At 38.3% G+C, this 17732-nt stretch overlaps 1 protein-coding gene across 1 annotated transcript; it reads left to right on the forward strand.

The window, feature by feature from the left end:
• The first annotated feature begins 342 nt into the window (after positions 1 to 342).
• On the forward strand, positions 343 to 16951 carry TMEM207 (transmembrane protein 207). The gene is made up of 5 exons (XM_021692640.1): positions 343 to 417; positions 2298 to 2335; positions 8198 to 8242; positions 9074 to 9216; positions 16815 to 16951. The coding sequence occupies exons 1-5, from the start codon at positions 343 to 345 to the stop codon at positions 16949 to 16951; spliced, it is 438 nt and encodes a 145-aa protein (XP_021548315.1).
• The last annotated feature ends 781 nt before the right edge of the window (positions 16952 to 17732 follow it).

Consider the following 17732-nt stretch of genomic DNA (forward strand, 5'->3'; position numbering starts at 1 on the left):
TATAAATTCCAGAAATGTCCTGGAATAAAACATGCTCTTGAATGTCCTGAGTTATTTAAGCAGCCAGCTAGTTTTGCAGGTCAGCATGTATAACCCTTACTTCTAAGGGCTTGACAAACAGTACCAGGGTTCTGACCTTACACTGAAATTCCTTGAACTCTGAGTACCTGTGAGCACGCACCCAACATGCCTGCCCCCCAGCATGCACATTACCAGTCACAAGGAGCATCATTAATGAGTGCTCTGGTGGGAAGTGTAACTTACAGGCTAACAGGTTCTAGGGAAAGAGGGAGATCAACGCAGAAGGCGAACCACTAGCTTCGAGCAGCTTGTTCCTTAAATATGTTGAGACCCAGACCTTATAGTTTTACTTCAGTGATCTCAAAAGCGGGAACCTCGTGTTTGCCACTATTCCAGGTAACCATCTCTCTTTCTGGGAAAAGATTTTCAGAGGTACTCTAAGAACCTAATTTGTTCTAGATTTGTTCTTTGGGTAACTTAACTACTCTCACATTTAAAAGATTTCCTTTAAGACAGTGTTACCAGCATCTTATGACTTACTGTATTTACTGGTCAGAAATACAGACGACGAAGTGGTCCATGTCATCAGTCTTATTTCTTCTTTATTACTTCTATTGCTATTGAAGTAATATAATGCAATGTAATCTTTGCTTCACTTTGCTAAGCTGTGCATTTTTTTAAAATAAAAAATGCTACTGACATATCCAAATGCTGTGGCAGGATTAATTTAAGACATGTTTCCTGTTGCCTGCAACCGTACTTGAGGCTTGCCCGTTTTTCAATGCTGAACAGTGTAGACAGAACCATCTTAGAGTTTATTTTGGTTCCTCTGCGTTAGCATCTCATTCAGACTAATACCTGCATCTCTGTATCTGTGTTACTTGAATGCAATGTATCTGAAAGATTTCTGTCTTGCTCAGCATTTCATGATAACCCCGAAGTCCGTCAGCTAATGCATCAGCAGTGAGGTGGAAATAATCGAAGACTTTGGACTTCTTGCTAGGTAGGATGCAGCACACCCAGAAGACTAGGGAGTGACTTGAAAGTGAAATGTGGGCTTTATTTGTTTATCTGTTAAGCTGGATCCCGAATGAGTTCATCTACTCATAAATAAACTTTCTTTATGGACAAAATTTGAATGTTAATTTTCCTCTCAGTTAGTATGCAAATCTATTTGCAGCATTCTAGCAAAAGAGAGTGCAACTCATTTTCTGTGCTTATAAATTGTTCATTACCATGCTCTCTGATGGCCAATTCATGGCTCCATCTGCAATTCCACAAATCTCTTTGCCCAATAAACTTGATGGAGTAAATATAAGGTGCTGAAGAGGATGCATTCGGGATCAAAGGGAAAAAAAGACATATCTAACAAAAATCCCGGAGCTTATCATTTTAAATTTTGTAACTTCTTACTTGTATTCATATTTGTATGGTATACTCCAGGAAAATAAATACTTCACTGATCTCATTAACCCAAGTTTAAGGACTACATATAAATGACATGTAAAGATTTTTCTCACTGTGCGTGGAAAGAGTCACAGTTCAAGGGAAAAACAAACCTACAAACAAAACCTCTAGAACAGAGTACTTTCTTTCCTCTGTGATGTGTTCTTGTAACCTGTAAGGCTCAACACAGAGAACTAGGATAATTTTATTGAAATGCTGATGGTTTGGGTTTTTAAAACAAAGCAAACAAGGTTATTACTTTTTCTCTCTTCTTTGATAAAGAGAGAAATGTAAATCTCAACAGGAATGCCATGTAATTTTAAATCGACCTTCCCCTTAGAGCTAGTTAAAGTCACTCCTTCATGCATATATTTAACACCCATTAATGCTAACAGGATGGACTTCTGTTTTCACGTAGGGAACTTGATTTCCTTGTGTGAAAATAATGCTTCGCAAATAATGAACTTCTTTCCTCTAGCTAAAATGTGAAAACAAAGAAAAAATGCAAGGTGCAAGAAAGGTCTTTAGAGGAAGCAAAATCTGCCTATAGAAAGAATAAAAGGCATTTTCACATCCATCTACACGGGTGTGTCAGATAGGAATCTGGCTCACAATATATATTTCCTGTCACTGCTGAGCTAGAGAATCTACCAGGAGATTTTTTTTTTTTCAATTAAAATTTGGTGCACCAATAATAGACTCTGCTACGGAGCTTTTATTAAAAAAACAAACGAAATAATATAAACCCACATTGTCTCTGAGCGCTGTTTGTATTAAAGGATTAGACTGATGAGATGTTTGGATTTTATTGTTCTAAACATGTGTTTCAGTTGGTGCTCTCGGACCCACCATGTGAAGAAAATGAAATGTAAGTAAATAGCAAGAGGCTCCATGTTTTTATTTAGCATTTTCAAAATTCAAAGAATAAAAAAAGACACAAGTCATTTGAGAAGCCCCAAATGAGTCTCAAATGATGATTATAATCATGCAAGAAAAGTAAGAGCAAATTGTTTTTAAATGCAAATGGCTCAATTTTTCTAAAAGCGGGAAAAAGATGCACTTTCATTATGATTAGCTTTGGTAAATATAAAGAGCCTCATTGATTTCTAGGCATTTTTGCTTACAGCATTCTCCACCACAGTGGTGTCAAGGGTTCTTCAGGTTCATGAAAGCATCACGATGTCGTCTCTCCCTGCATCCTCACTCCTAAGTCACTGTGATGGTGGGCTGCTGTTAAGATATTCAGTTTCAAATATAAGCAAACTGACAAAGATTCTCACCTGTATTGTGTGTACATTTCGAAGTGCATTTAACATAGATTATGTGACTAATTGATTCAATTTTCTCACTTTTGGGGCCATAGACTTAATGGTTCCCAGAATTCTATTCGGGAGATGGGGAGAAGATGCCATTAATAATGCTGCTGATGATTCATGAGAGCTAAAATACACCGTGACTTAGTGCAAGTGTCAGAAAATCATGTCTGCCAAGCACGGTCTTCTCCTCCATGCAGCCCTGATGGCCAGCTGACTGTTTTCAATTATTATTACCAGTTACCCTCAAGGCCAGGGTCTCACGCATGGCCTGGGCACTGCTTCCAGATGAAGAGGCCATGCTATGTGGAATGCCTTCCTTGGCCCTGGAACCATTCATCTGCTTTGGTGGATCATCTCATTATTGATCATCTGTGTGTTAAGTCTGTACTGTTCTTCCAGTTTTTGCATGGCTCTCCATTGCTCTTTCTTTGCATTGATTTTGGACTCACCTTTTTCTGACTTCTGGTGTTTGTGACATGATGGAGTTTTTGATGACTGATGTACTTACCTAACTCTGGATCTCCTGGCTGTTTCATCTTGCCCAATTATCTTCTATCTATGACCCAGAATAATTGAATACAGAAATTCATAATTGGAAAGGATTATAAATGTTGAATCTAATTCTTCAATCAATATGATCATAAATGTTGAATCTAATTTTTCGATCAATAGGACAGGAAAATACGCTATTGAGGACCTTGATAAACTGACTTTCCAATCACTGAGGCTACTGGTCTCCTTTTCAGGTAAAGAAATTGAGACTCAAAGAAAGACAGTAGCAAATTAACGAAGGGCTTCAACTAGTACTTAAGAACAATTCTTGTTTTAGCTACCTCACTTTGCATGCAAGTGTCTGCTGTGTTTGTCATTAATACCATTTCTTTTGAATGAAAAGAAGAGTCCACCTCAAATAAAATGCCAACTAGCAGAAAATAAAAAGAAAGGGCAAGAAAGTAGCTGGTATTGCAGAGAGGTGATATTAGGTAAGTATTTGTACTGAAGATAGATGCTATCCCAAATCTTTTGCCACTACAAGGTGTTTGAGAGATGACTAGTTCTGTTTATATTTGTTTTCAAACCCAAACTATTTTTTCTGATCTAAACTACTCAGTTAATTTTTTTTTAAGATTTTTATTTATTTTTTGACACAGAGAGAGAGACAGCGAGAGAGGGAACACAAGCAGGGGGAGTGGGGGAGGAAGAAGTAGGCTTCCCGCTGAGCAGAGAGCCCGATGCGGGGCTTGATCCCAGGACCCTGGGATCATGACCCAAGCCAAAGGCAGACACTTAACAACTGAGCCACTCAGCGCCTCTACTCAGTTAATTTTTATAACGGCATTTCGTTGTATGAACAATGCGTTCCTAGGCTGTCTTTACATAAAATTTAAATACTATAAGTAATTTAGCGTATGAAAAAAATAAGATAGAGCCTCCCCATTACACCCCTAATCCTCTTCCCTCCCCAAAATAAGCAAATACACGGATGTGCATATATGTTCGTATGTAGGGTGACTTACAAATCATAAATATGATCATACATACACAGGATTCTGTCAAATAATTGCATTAATAGATTCCGAATATGTCACCGTCTTACCTGCCTTGAGGAAGTTAAGTGTTTTGCTCAAGGGTAAGCAAGTAAAATGCAGAGCTTGGATTTGGACCCAGGACTGACTCCTGAGCCAGAATTTTATACTACAAAGTATGTATATGTACCATACATATATGTATACTGTATGTACTGCACTACTACTACTATATATGTATTACAATTTTGCACTATAAAGTCGTACTGTATGTCCAATATTAAATGAAATTATACCCTGGGTGAAATACAGGAGGGATATATGGTTCATCTATTTTTCTAGATACTATACAACTTACCCCAGATTAATTAGGTCAAGCCGCCAGTCTCCGGGTGATATGATATAGCATCCATCTCTCTCCCAGACTATAATAGCTAAATTGCACTCTTGCCTACGTTAAGGAATGATTTAAAAAAGAAAAAGATCCATGAAATTTGTTATTGCATATATTCTAAGAGCATATGAAAAACGTTGTCCCCATTGCCAACAGTATCCTCTTCATAAAGCCCCAGAGTTTGCCTTCTTCTCTGGTGTCTACTCCAGGAATAGTTGTGCATCTGGTGAGTAATGCTGTATGATTTTGTTAATTTTAGAGGATACTCTATAACCAAATCTCTCTTTCATCCTATTAACCGCTAGAAAGCTTAAGCCAGATCTCGAGTTGGGTTAAATTCTACATGTGGGGTTTACTATATTCAGTTTAAAAACTAATCTCACTCTTGGCTTATTCTCTTTGTGTGATACCCTCCATGCTCTCATTTCTATTGCTTTTTGTGTTTCTAATACTTGTAAAGCATTTGGAATACAGGATATTGAATGCATTCAGGCAGTACTCCACATAGTAATGTGAGGCCAGAGCTGGCTTTTACTGTTCCCAGTGGTGGGGCTGCATGGTCGTAAGAGACACAGACTCCATAGCCAGACCATTTGGGCGTGAAACCCGACTTGGCCACTTTCAGCTTTGTTATCTTGGGCAAGCTACTTCATGCCTGAATTTTCCCAATTGTGCAATGAGGATTATAATATTGAGACCTTACCTCATAGCATCGTGAATCTGAAAGTGAGTTAATTCCCCCTGAAGTTATATAACTGGTTTAGAAGAAAGTTCTGGGTGATTCTAGCAAAGGAGCCACTGGAGCAATTCTGCAGTTTTGTTCTTGAATTTAATAAATTAAGGAATTTATAGTTAGTCTTAGGTCCACAGAATCTCAGCACTGAGAAGAATAATAAAGATCAACTAGGCAAATCATCCCTGTAGAGGAAGAATCATCTCCACAACATCCAAGTAAAGTAGGGCAGTAGTCTTCCAGTAGAGTCAGAAAAAATCCGTCAGCAACCACTTCCAGAGAACTCTGATGATTGGGAATGTCTTCCTTAAGCATCATAGCTGGTTCTCATTTGTCCTGAATGTTTTTCATTTTTGGCATCATCCCAATTTGACCAATCATATATAAATCTCTGAGTAATAACTTCATTTTTAAAAATGTAACTTTTCCTACACTGAACATCTTGCATCTAAAATTTGAGCAATTAGAATATTGTTATTGTTCAGATACCTTTTTTAAAAAATTTTAAAAAAATCTGTTTAAGGGGCACCTGGCTGGCTCAGTCAGTAGAGCATGCGACTCCTGATCTCAGGGTTGTGAGTTCAAGCCCCACGTTGGGCATGAGTCTACTTAAAAAAAAAAAAAAACTTGACCTTTAAAAATTGACCTTGGGAAAGACATGGAAATAATGGTGGTGAAGGAGGGAAGCATACAGAGTCAGGAGACTTGTAATCTGGTTTAAATTCTTTGGCCAGCTAGTGACCTCCCCACCAACTTTCCTACTCTGGGTTTCAGTTGGAGACTGTGTAAATTCCTGAGTGAACTAAATGATCCCAAAGGTACCTGCAATTTGGAAATTACATGAGCACTTTGCATTTGTCCAGCTAACTCCTTCTTGGCCATTGTATTTACTGCATATCAGAAACTCCACCAGTGAGTGCACAGGATCAGAAAGAGAAAGTGAAATAAGTCGATTGAGTAATTGTTATCACTGGCAAAAAATACTGAGTGGCTCAAAAATTAAAGAACTGAGAAACAACTTGAGGTGGTTAATCTTTAGAATTCACATTTTGATAAGGATATGATCTATTTTTAAATGTAGAGAGGGTAAGCAGAGATTTGTAATGGAGAGAGATGAAGCAATCCATACTCCTGATCATGCATTTCCATTTCAAGATTCCAAATGGGAAACTTCTGCTCTTTTATTGGGCTAGGACACCAAGAGAATTTCCCTATGTCTAAGGTGGGATACTATATGTTTAAGATTTATATTTTTTAATATAATATTTAACATTTTTATGACTATAAAAGTGACGTATTATACATTCAAACAATATGGAAATGTGGAAAAGATAAAGTGCCTCATGATACCAACTGTAAGAAAAGTAAACATTGTTAGTAACTCGGTATATATGTGGCTATTACTATAAAATACTTATTTAATGAAAATATTGCATTTATGTAAAAGAATATACAAAGTAGAACTGAGACTTCTTTACTATTTTACTTCACAAGGCTTTTGGTGATAAATATGAATCTACATTCTTTTTGATGACTGGATAACATTCCTTTATAAGGATGTGTCATTAATTATTTTTAAAATCCATTATCGATGATTTCTTGTCTTAGGATGATTTTTAAAGTTATACTTCAACTGCCATTTTTTTCCCAGCCATTTGTACCTGTGTCTTTAGGTGAACACACACACACACACACACACACACACACACAGCCTACAACACAAAAAACGAAAAACTTGTTCACTGGGTGATTAACTTTCCTCTTAAATGTTTGGGGTAAAATTTTTACGTTGACACTTCACATATGTTAAAAAGTCACTTCTGACTAGGATGATGATAAACATGACACACTACCTCCTTGGAGATGCTGGGAGCAATAAATTAGCTGACAGTTATGAGTGCTTTCAAGCTGGAAAGTACTAAGTGTTATTTTAACAAAGGCTGAAGTAGCCATGATTAAGTACAGCTTCAACTCACAAGCTTATCGGGCTGTGATGAATAGGTTTCCACTGCTTAATCCCAGAATACTTCAACAATGGCCCATGTACCGAAGTATGAAAAAAGTCGATCAGTAAACCTACATTCCCCATGCCTAGCATAGGGACGGATTCTGCAATGAATAGCACATAAGTGTCTACACCTGGAGAGTTAAACCTTCTGAAAATCACACTGTGAATTTTGTTTTCATGTGAGGAAACTTTTTAAAACTTATACCAGGAATGATTACATTGTGCCTAGACACACAAGTGGTTTGACTATCCTGACTGAAGAAATCAACTTTTCACTCCTTGGTAAATGGTACATGTGGCTTTAAGTCATTTTCCCCTTTTCCCAAATTCTTCCTCTAACCAGGTCTGCAGCCTTGCTACTCTCTACCAAGATATTAAAGGTTAACAGAGATTATAAACCTCCCCTGGTGAATCCGCATTTTAAAGAACCTTCATACCTACTATCTGTGATATGTTAGCCCTGAAAAATTAGGCACCACCTTCTCAATACACAACTGTCTTTGTAACCCTAGAGTCAAACCTATGACAGTGCAAGTTTCTGTGTGTGACAGTTGAACATTTACCTGTATTCTCAGTGTCCCGGGTGAAGTGGTCATACTGTAAACATTTACCTCATTGTGCTGGGGGGTGGTGCACAGTGAGTGCATGATCGTTCTGGGGAAATAGGTATGGTCAGAACAAATATTATGCTCCAAGAGAATAGGCTTTGGCCGTCTAGAGGTCCAGCATTAACTCTTCCTCTTTTACCACCAGGTGTGTAAACTATAAACATCAATACACAAATGGCTGGTATATCTGGTAAGGACATTCTCAGTTTGTTATAAAACCTGTGGTGGCATATATATATATACACACACTCTCTCTAATTGAAATGGCACATAAAATCATAGAGTTAAGGAAATTTTAGAAGTCATGTAATATATGTGGAAACATCACTTTCTGGTTATTGGCTATGTTTACTTATGTACTTCCTGTGACAGGGAACTAAACTGTTTTTAGGAATAATAGTTTATTCCCAAATTAGAGAAATTTAACAGTAAAGTAATTGTTCTTTCTTTTGAAATCTCCCTAAAGGACTCCATTACTCATTTCAAAAGTCTTAAAAACCTTCAAAATAAGACTTCTACCTTTTACAAGCTAGTCTTTCAGAAATTATAAGACAGTCGTTCGACACCTTCTACATCATGACTTCTGTATTTTTTAAACTAAACATTTTTAATTCTCTCAATTAGGTGGTTAGCTCCTGCTTTGTCTCCCTTTAAATCCCCAACCCCACCCAACATCTAAAATCTGTTCAGTTGCTTAACTACTAGTTGGATGCATGGCTGGCTGGCTGAAAGATAGGAATAATGGATGAGTGAATTAAGGGATAAAGACACTGTGCCTTAGAACAACCCTCCAATTTCCAGAGGAAATGATTGATCATCGTCACCTGGCAAGATCGACCCACTCTGAGCGCAGCAAACATTCCAAGTTTAGTGAGAATGTATGAGTGGTGGGGGGCATTGCTTAAGGAGTTTGGCCTCACAGATTTCTTGCACCCTGTCTCGTGGAAGACAGGAAGTAGCAGGAGTTCTTAACCTCCCTGCACGCTCCACCTCATGCCTTCCCTCCTTCTTCTGGCATCAGGTTTCTGCTGCTGATTTTCCTGGTGGCTCTTCTCTGCGGAGTAGTGTTCTTCTGCCTCCAGTGCTGGCTGAGGAGACCCCAAATTGATTCCCCCAGACGCACTATGGCTGTTTTTGCTGTTGGAGACTTGGACCCCGTTTATGGTGAGCTGTCTGCACACTTCTAGACTTCCTGTTTGAAACCTAATGGTTTGTGGTGAATTGAAACACTAACCTCTGGAAAGCAGATTTGTGAACTGAGAATAAGACATAGTTTATTGGAGACACAAAGGCATGATGCCGTGGGGAGAGAGTCTAAGTGAGAAACTTCAGAAGAAAGGAGACCTGAAAAGAAGAAAATGTGTCTTAGGGAAATGACCCATAGTTGAGTATGGTGATAGAACCTCAACATTTTGCTCAGTCAACATGCAAGAGAGAAGAGATATACAGGACTGGTCACTCCAAGTGAGTGGTAGGCCGTAAGGTACATAAGAACCTCTCTGAGCCTTTGATATCAAACTATCCTATGAGACTATAGTCTCATTTACTAAGTTCTCCATGCCTCACTTATCTGCAATAGCACTGAATCACACTTTCCAGGTTGTCTGCTACCAACACACAGCCTGAAATACTTGGAATTGGGCAGGCGGATGTCAGTACTCGTGTCCTTTCTCCCCGTTTTAGGCTTATTTGTAACCACCAGCCTTAGCTGAAAGTAACAAAATTATCACTTACTGATTTCGAGGAGATCACAGATCACAGATTATTTCTTTGTGTTAAGCATCGTTCTCAACCAGACCGTTTGTTATGAAACTTTCCCTCTAAGGTGCTGTCTTGTACACCATACTTAGTGGCCTCAAGAGGGCTTGGTAGATTTTAACAGATGCCCTTCAGGAACTTGGGCCAGCGTAAGATTTTCAATAGATGGAGCAGGGCATGCCCTGGGAAAACTAACAGCTAAATACAAAGTGGGGTCAAAATAAATGTTTTAATATCAGAACTTGGTACTCTAAGATTTAGTGATTATATTTACTCTTGGCTTTTTAAAAAGTCATTATTTAATGAAAGAAACACATGTCAGTTTGAGAAATGGTTATTTGTGGAAGGATAATTAAAGTCTCCAGTGAAAAAATAATCTTTCTCCTAAAATCGAACACTTTCTATTGAGCATAGGAGGAAATACGGTCACTGACATTCTAATAAATTGTATGAGTCAAAGGGGTCAACATGGTCACATTAGTCTATTTTTATTTTTTTTAACTTGAGGTATTTAAAATAAATGTAATTATGATTCCTCCAACTTGACTTCAGTTTCTAAGGGGGAAAATCCACTCTGATCTCCTTAGCCCTTTACTTACTCTGAAGAAGACTCTTTTACTAGACTATCTTGAATCTTTAAAAACTTCTCTTCTTAATTATAAGTAAGTTACCCAGTTATATATAGTATTATCATTTTTAAGGCAGTGTATGTGCCACAGTTATATCTCCATTTATCTGATGTTTTTATATTTCCTGCGTGGTGATTTACATATGCTTTTGAATTTGCCCAAACTTGCCTGAACAGGTATGACTGGGAGAGAAAGTGTCAAGCCTGAGAGATTACTGCAATAATCTGTGTGTAATTATACCAAATACAGGACATTAGAATCACATTCTCTATATTATCCTGAAATCATTGTGGACAGGAAAAGAATATACTTGGGAAGAAATTATTTAAAATATAGTCAAAATTTATTCCGCATCTACCTACTGCTAGGCACTAGACTAGGGGCTCCTCAGATATTATTTCTAATTGCTAAATCCCAACCTGGAAAAGTGGCTATTAATCCACTCAGAGGATGTTATCTACTTTTCTTCCTATGCTGGATCAATATACCACATAGATCTTTGCTGCAAGTCAACTAATAGACTTCAAATTGTCCATAATTGAGGGTAGGGAGCCAGTGAAAATTTGGGCAGGGCACTCATGGCTTAGTCACCTCATCCTTTACTCTAAGTGCAGCCTTATATCTCAAACCTCCAGGCATTTCCACTGGGTGATTCCTCAAAGGTAAGGATTGCTCTCCAGAATCCCCATTCCCTTTCTCATTTTATTGGTTCCTTCCTAATCCCACTGGCATCACTCTGAATCTGATTTTGCTCAAGAAACATTTAAGCTTTCCCCCAGCTTAAGTTATATTATAAAACTCATTTTGTTGCTTTCCGTTTTAGGTCCAGAGGTTAGGTTGCCCATTCCTATTTATTTATTTATTTCCCTTGCTTAGTTGGGTGTTATTATTATGGCTCAAGTTGTCAATTATCTTGATTAGAAATATTCGAGAGAGAAAGGCAAACACTTGGCTTAGAATCCTCATAAACGGTGTGTAAGGAAGGCCTTGCCAGTCCAACCCACCCAATGCACAATGAGATTTCTGTCTGGGAAAGGTCCTTGGGAATCTCATACAAACATCCAGACCCCAGTTGCATCTCCATAGGCCAGTAGTCATGCCTTTTCACAGTTCTCTGTTGATCCAGTGGTCAGATTTCTCTGTCTTCCTTCCCCTCTCATGGGATCCATGTTTCCATGTCCACAACATGTCACAATGAAGCTCTTCATGCACCAAAAAGAGGGAAGGAGGGAGACCAGGAAAGTGGAGGGAAAGGGGAAGGATGAAGAGCAAGAGGAGAAAAAAACCTACAGTTGGAGGTATTTTGAGGAATGAAATGAATATTTATTTTATACAAGTCCTAAAGTCATGTTACTTTTTTCTACCTCAGTCCCACCTCCTCTTCCTGGACCCAGCCCCGGGGGGCCTCCTAGATAATCCCTTCTTCCATTATCATCCTGTCCCCCTTCCCACTCCCAACGCATCTCCTGGATCCAGCCTTCCCTTAGCATCCCTGCTGTACCCCAGAAAGGACCTGCTCAGTGCCCCAAGCCTTCCTGAGTAGGGTTGCCTGTGAAGTGGTCTCTGAGACCTCTCACCCCTTCTTTCAGCCATCAGACTCTAACAGTCCTAGAATAACTCAGCACCTGTGTTGGGGCAAACATTTCTTATTTCAATGTTTTCTTATGGCCTTACCTTACCTTACCTATTTTAATGATTCTTTTGGGATCCCTTTTATCTGAGCATTCCACAGAAAATAGGAGATTTGCAGGGTATGCAAATTTTTAGTAAAGGTGGGAGAAAAAGAGAACATCATTAAAATTCTCTATACCCATCTGTACCCCAAATCAGAATCAATGCCCTCACTTTATAAGATCCAGGACTATGAGACAGGGTGAATAGGTAGAAAATATAAGTGACTTGAAAAAATTTTGAGTTTGTTAGTTTCATGGTTTTGTTTATGTGTTAAATCTGTGTTTGAAAAAAATAAGTAATGGCAAAGGAGTTTTAAAGTTGACTATAAACAAAAAAGTTTTTTTGTTAATTTACTGAAAATAGGTTTTCATTGGAAATAAGGTTGTGAAGCTGCATAAAACCTTTTATTTATGAGAAAATAAGACATTTAAGGATAACGAAAAGAAAAAAGTTTGGGTCTAGTAGGTGAGAGAAGGACAGAAGACTTGAAGCAGAAAAAACAATCTAGTGTTCACTAGAAAAGAGAGAACTTGAGAGCATAGAGGAGAGATCCCCACCATTATCTGTCCATATTCCTTATTAAAAATAATAAACTACTGTAAAATCTATACTGACTCTTCTTCCATCCTATGTAGATCAGAGCTGGGTCCTGTTAGCCCAGCAGGGCAGCAAACAGGTCCCATGCCATTCCTGAGAAGCCAGCGAGGGGAGTACCCACGGAGATACCCCTCCTGAGGCCACTCATCTTGGGGGCTGATCTCCTTGATAATGCTGCCTTTCAGAGATCCAATCTTCCTGACCCCATTTCTTCTGCAATTTCAGAGATAATCTCCCTTTTTTCTTACTTCAAGGTAAATAGAAATACTAATCTTTCAGCAAGGATGAAATGTGAGGGCTCTGAGTTGGGGAGGGGAAAGAGGAGTGGACAGGGACAGAGAAGAAGCAGGCTTCACATGCCAGCTCCTTTCTCCCTCACCTCTCCTGGATCCTATCTTATTTTAGGATCGTTTCTGAAGTGTTACTTCTCTATACGTTCTTTAGGTAAATATTCTGTGACTCATTTTAGGTAAGGAAAGAGGGAGTATTTCATTCACATACTTTCCTTCCAAGGCATGATAGTAGTAATAGCTCACATTTATTGAGCACTTACCATGTGCCATGCTCTGTGCTAACACCTGGCATCTCTAGTCTCATTTATTCTTCCCTACAACGCTATGAGGGGTTCACTATCATTTTGAACCCTCCAAAGGTGAGGGAAGCAAGGCACTTAGAACTCTAACAATTAGCCCATGGTAGAACTGTGACTCATATTCAGGCACTGTTAGCCACTCTCATAGAAGAGGAAGGAATGAGATAAAGAAACGAAAAGAGAAGAGGTGGAAGGGGCATGTTCAAATATGGCAGGTCTATTGGACTAATCTTAATGATGTAGGAAATCTGAACTCTGCTATAAAATCCTTTTTAATTTTCTTTCGGTTAGCAAAAACAGATACTACTGGGGCGCCTGGGTGGCTCAGTTGGTTGAGCGACTGCCTTCGGCTCAGGTCATGATCCTGGAGTCCCTGGATCGAGTCCCGCATCAGGCTTCCTGCTCGGCAGGGAGTCTGCTTCTCCCTCTTGACCCTCCCCTCTCTCATGTGCGCTCTCTCTCATTCTCTCTCTCTCAAATAAATAATAAATAAATAAAATCTTTGAAAAAAAAAACAGGTACTACTGTAAGTCTTTCGTGAAAATGAAGTGGAGTAATGTAAACTTTCAAAAGTGGGGGATACTTGTATTGCATGTAAACCTGCTTTGAAACAAACTGAAAACTGATAGATGTTTGATTTCACAAAAGCTTTCTCTACACATTGGCTTAGTTATGTTTACCAAATGAATGCCCTGTGGTTTTCATAATAAGCTTAAAGGCAATGGCCAGATTTGTAGTAAGGTGATAACATGAAACTTTCCTACCACAGAGAGCAATTGTTAATGTCCTCTTGCCAGGAGCACGATATTGATACTGGAAGTAGTAGAAATAAATTTGAGCTCATAGTTGTGTCAAGTCAATCTGATCAACCACTCCAGTCAGAATGATACCCAAATTACCATTGACTCTGTACTGGATATACCAGCAGTAGTCCATGTAGGAAACGGGCAATGCCCAGTACCAGTATCGACAATGGAGGGAAGGGCTGGGGTAAGTACACTTTGCCCATGTTAACAGTTTTATCAAGTGCCTCAGACTTAGCTCATGTTATCCTGAACTTCCTAACTGCAAAAGGCTCTAACTCCACAAATTATTTTGTTTCATAATCTCTGTTGTGATGTTAATAATGATGATCAAATAAGTATATACCCATTAAAATAGGATAAATTAGAAAATAATATTGTAGGGGCGCCTGGGTGGCTCAGTTGGTTAAGCGACTGCCTTCGGCTCAGGTCATGATCCTGGAGTCCCTGGATCAAGTCCCGCATCGGGCTCCCTGCTCGGCGGGGAGTCTGCTTCTCCCTCTGACCCTCCTCCCTCTCGTGCTCTCTGTCTCTCACTCTCTCTCTCTCAAATAAATAAATAAAATCTTAAAAAAAAAGAAAGAAAATAATATTGTAAATAAAAGAAAATGCATGCATATTCCTAGCATACAGTAGAGTTCTTGAAATATAGTACTATTACTTCTACAATAATAATAATAATAATAATTAGCTATTAATGGATAATTACTGTGTACCACGTTTTGTTTTAAGCATTCTACATTCATTTAGCCATGTTTTTACAGACATAGATAATATCATTATCCTTCTATTGCATAGGAGAAAACTGACATATGAAATGTTATGTAATAGCCTAGGAGTAAATCATTCAATTAAACAAATACTTCCTTAAGAAAAGTGCTGAACCAGCCTTCTATTCAAAATACTCTACCCTTCACAGATTATATTAATATTTGATTTATTATACTTAGGTCTGCCAGCTAGTGAATACAAATACAAATATATGAAAATTCATGATTCCAAATAAACACCGTCCATTCCAAGGCAAAAAGATTCTGAGTAACCTACATATGGATTCTAGGGATGCGGCGATTGTCTAACATCTAACTGTTCCTTGAATGGTTCTGATAATTGTGTCATTTTCTTTGGGATCTCCTTGGTGGTATCAAATCTTTTTTTTTTTTAAGATTTTATTTATTTATTTGACAGAGAGAGACACAGTGAGACAGGGAACACAAGCAGGGTGAGTGGAAGAGGGAGAAGCTGGCTTCCCGCTGAGCAGGGAGCCCGATGTGGGGCTCAATCCTGAGCCAAAGGTAGACACTTAATGACTGAGCCACCCAGGTGCCCCAGATGGTATCAAATCTTAATCGTTCAAGAAGTCAACAAACTTTTTCTATTAAGGGCCCGACAGGAAATATGTTTGATTTTGCAGGCCATTGGTCCCTGTAGGGGGCTACTCCTCTCTGCCATTGCAGTGTAAAAAGGGACAATATGTAGATGAGTTACATGGCTCTGTTCCAATTAAATTTAATATACGAAAACAGTCACAGAACTAGATTTAATTCAAGGGCCTATTTTTTTTCTTTAAAGGTTTATTATTTTTATTTTTTTTAAGATTTATTTATTTGCAAGAGAGAGAGAGCATGTGAGCAGGGGAAGGGGCAGAAGGAAAGGGAGAGAATCTCAAGCTGACTCCCCACTGAGCATGGAGCCCGTGGAAGGGCTCCATCCCAGGACCCTGAGATCATGACGTGAGCTGAAACCAAGAGTCAGACGCTTAACCGACTGTGGCACCAGGCACTCCTCTTTAAAGGTGAATTAAGAACTGTTACTGGAATTTATAGTTGTTATTGTTTTGAAAAGAAGCAATCAAACCATTTCAAGACAGCCAAAGACCAAGGTAGGAAAAAAAAAAAAAATATATATATATATACATATATTTATTTATTTATTTATAAAGGGAGTGAGAGGATTGTGCCTATGAAATATTACTGTTGGTTCCTGTTGTAACTCAAAAACAGTAACAGTCTTTCAAGGAAATATTAATAAGAGATTTCCAAAAGAGCTATGGGAATAAGTACATAGTTTCTCAAAGTGATCAGTTTGAGGAAGAAAATGCTTGTTTTTGATATTTAGTGCCTTATAATGTGCATAATCTAAAAGTCAAAATTTTGATTTCGAAGCGTTTTTTAAAATTTAATGATGCTTTTCCTTTATTGTGTGTGTATACTTTAGATGCAAACTTTTCGCAAGTTAACATTTTTACTATTTATCATAGAGAAATGTTTAATTAATTACATTAGTTGTAGTTTGCAGAGCATAAATATAAAATAATGAAGTTCAGACATTATATTTAAATATTTCTATTGAGATTTGCATTTCCCATGATGGAAACATTAGCTAAAATACCATTAGTATTTATAGGAATCTTGTCTTCCAATTTACCAAAAAGGGCATTCCTCCTACTTTCAGCGGCTAAACTGTAAATGCTTCTTGATGGGTTTAGTCAGTGATGATATAATCTGTTCATGAGACCAAATTTTCTTGCTATAGTGACTAAACTATCACTGCAGAGAGAGCAGGATGGCTGTAAATTTTTTCTCAAGGGTACAAATAATTTTCTGTTGCTCCAGTGATCCAAGAAATGGCAGATTTTATTAGGCAGTTCGTGTACTTCTGTTTTATGCTGACTAGAAAGATTACAAGTCCCCATTTTTCTCTTTCCAGGGACAGAAGTGGCTGTGAATCCAAATGTTGGAATTCACCTTCAAACTCAAAACCCTGAACTCTATCCTGCTCCATGTTTTGGCACTTTAGGCCCCCCACCTCCATATGAAGAAATTCTGAAATCAAGCCGATTCTAATTCTGACTCATCAACTGGCAACATTAGAAAACCTTCAAACTCAAAACCCTGAACTCTATCCTGCTCCAAGTTTTGGCACTTCAGGCCCCCCACCTTCATATGAAGAAATTCTGAAATCAAGCCGATTTTAGTTCTGGATCATCAACTGGCAACATTAGAAAGATTTTTTTAAATTCTAAAACATCAAATGTAGGAACACTTGTTTTATTTAGTGTGAATTTCCAGAAATCAATTAATATAGTCTGAAAAAGGACAAATAGACAAAAGAATGAGTGTAGAGAAAGAATTTTGGTCAGGGAGATGTTTCAGGATGTAAAGTACTGGAACTTTAATGTATCATTGTTGTGTTATACTTTGTGCTACATAACCAAGTGAATGTTTCTACATCAGTACTCAAATAGACAGTAATTAATGCATGGAGTTGTCTCCATTAAGTTTGGGATTCCACTCCAGGCACACATCACAGCTTTCTCCTGCCTTATTATCCCTGTTTTCATCTGACCTCTCCCCTAGTATGGAGTTAGTAAGAATTATCATAATTTAACAATGGTCCAAGCAGAGATTCAGACATGTCCAGACCCAAACCAGAAAGAGAATATTTGAATTAAGGTAAAAGGCAAGAGTAGGAACAAGGGGCTCTCAGAGTTGAAGGGTGAAGGATGAATGAAGAGGATTACAAGTCCCAGTTCAAAAAGTTGCCTGTCTCAGCCTGAGGAGAGAGAAAGTGTAGATAGAAGCTGAAGGAGACCCCAAAGCTGTGGGGCATGTGTAATAGCACAGT

Source organism: Neomonachus schauinslandi, chromosome 1, assembly GCF_002201575.2.
Source record: "Neomonachus schauinslandi chromosome 1, ASM220157v2, whole genome shotgun sequence".
In the NCBI taxonomy this organism is placed as follows: Eukaryota; Metazoa; Chordata; class Mammalia; order Carnivora; family Phocidae; genus Neomonachus; species Neomonachus schauinslandi.

Excerpts from the sequence above, each read along its gene's own strand:
- TMEM207 (XM_021692640.1), top strand. The coding sequence starts at position 343 with ATGTTGAGACCCAGACCTTATAGTTTTACTTCAGTGATCTCAAAAGCG. Across the intron at positions 2,336-8,197 it reads CCATGTGAAGAAAATGAAAT|GTGTGTAAACTATAAACATC; the intron begins GTAAGTAAATAG and ends TTTTACCACCAG. Across the intron at positions 8,243-9,073 it reads ACAAATGGCTGGTATATCTG|GTTTCTGCTGCTGATTTTCC; the intron begins GTAAGGACATTC and ends TTCTGGCATCAG.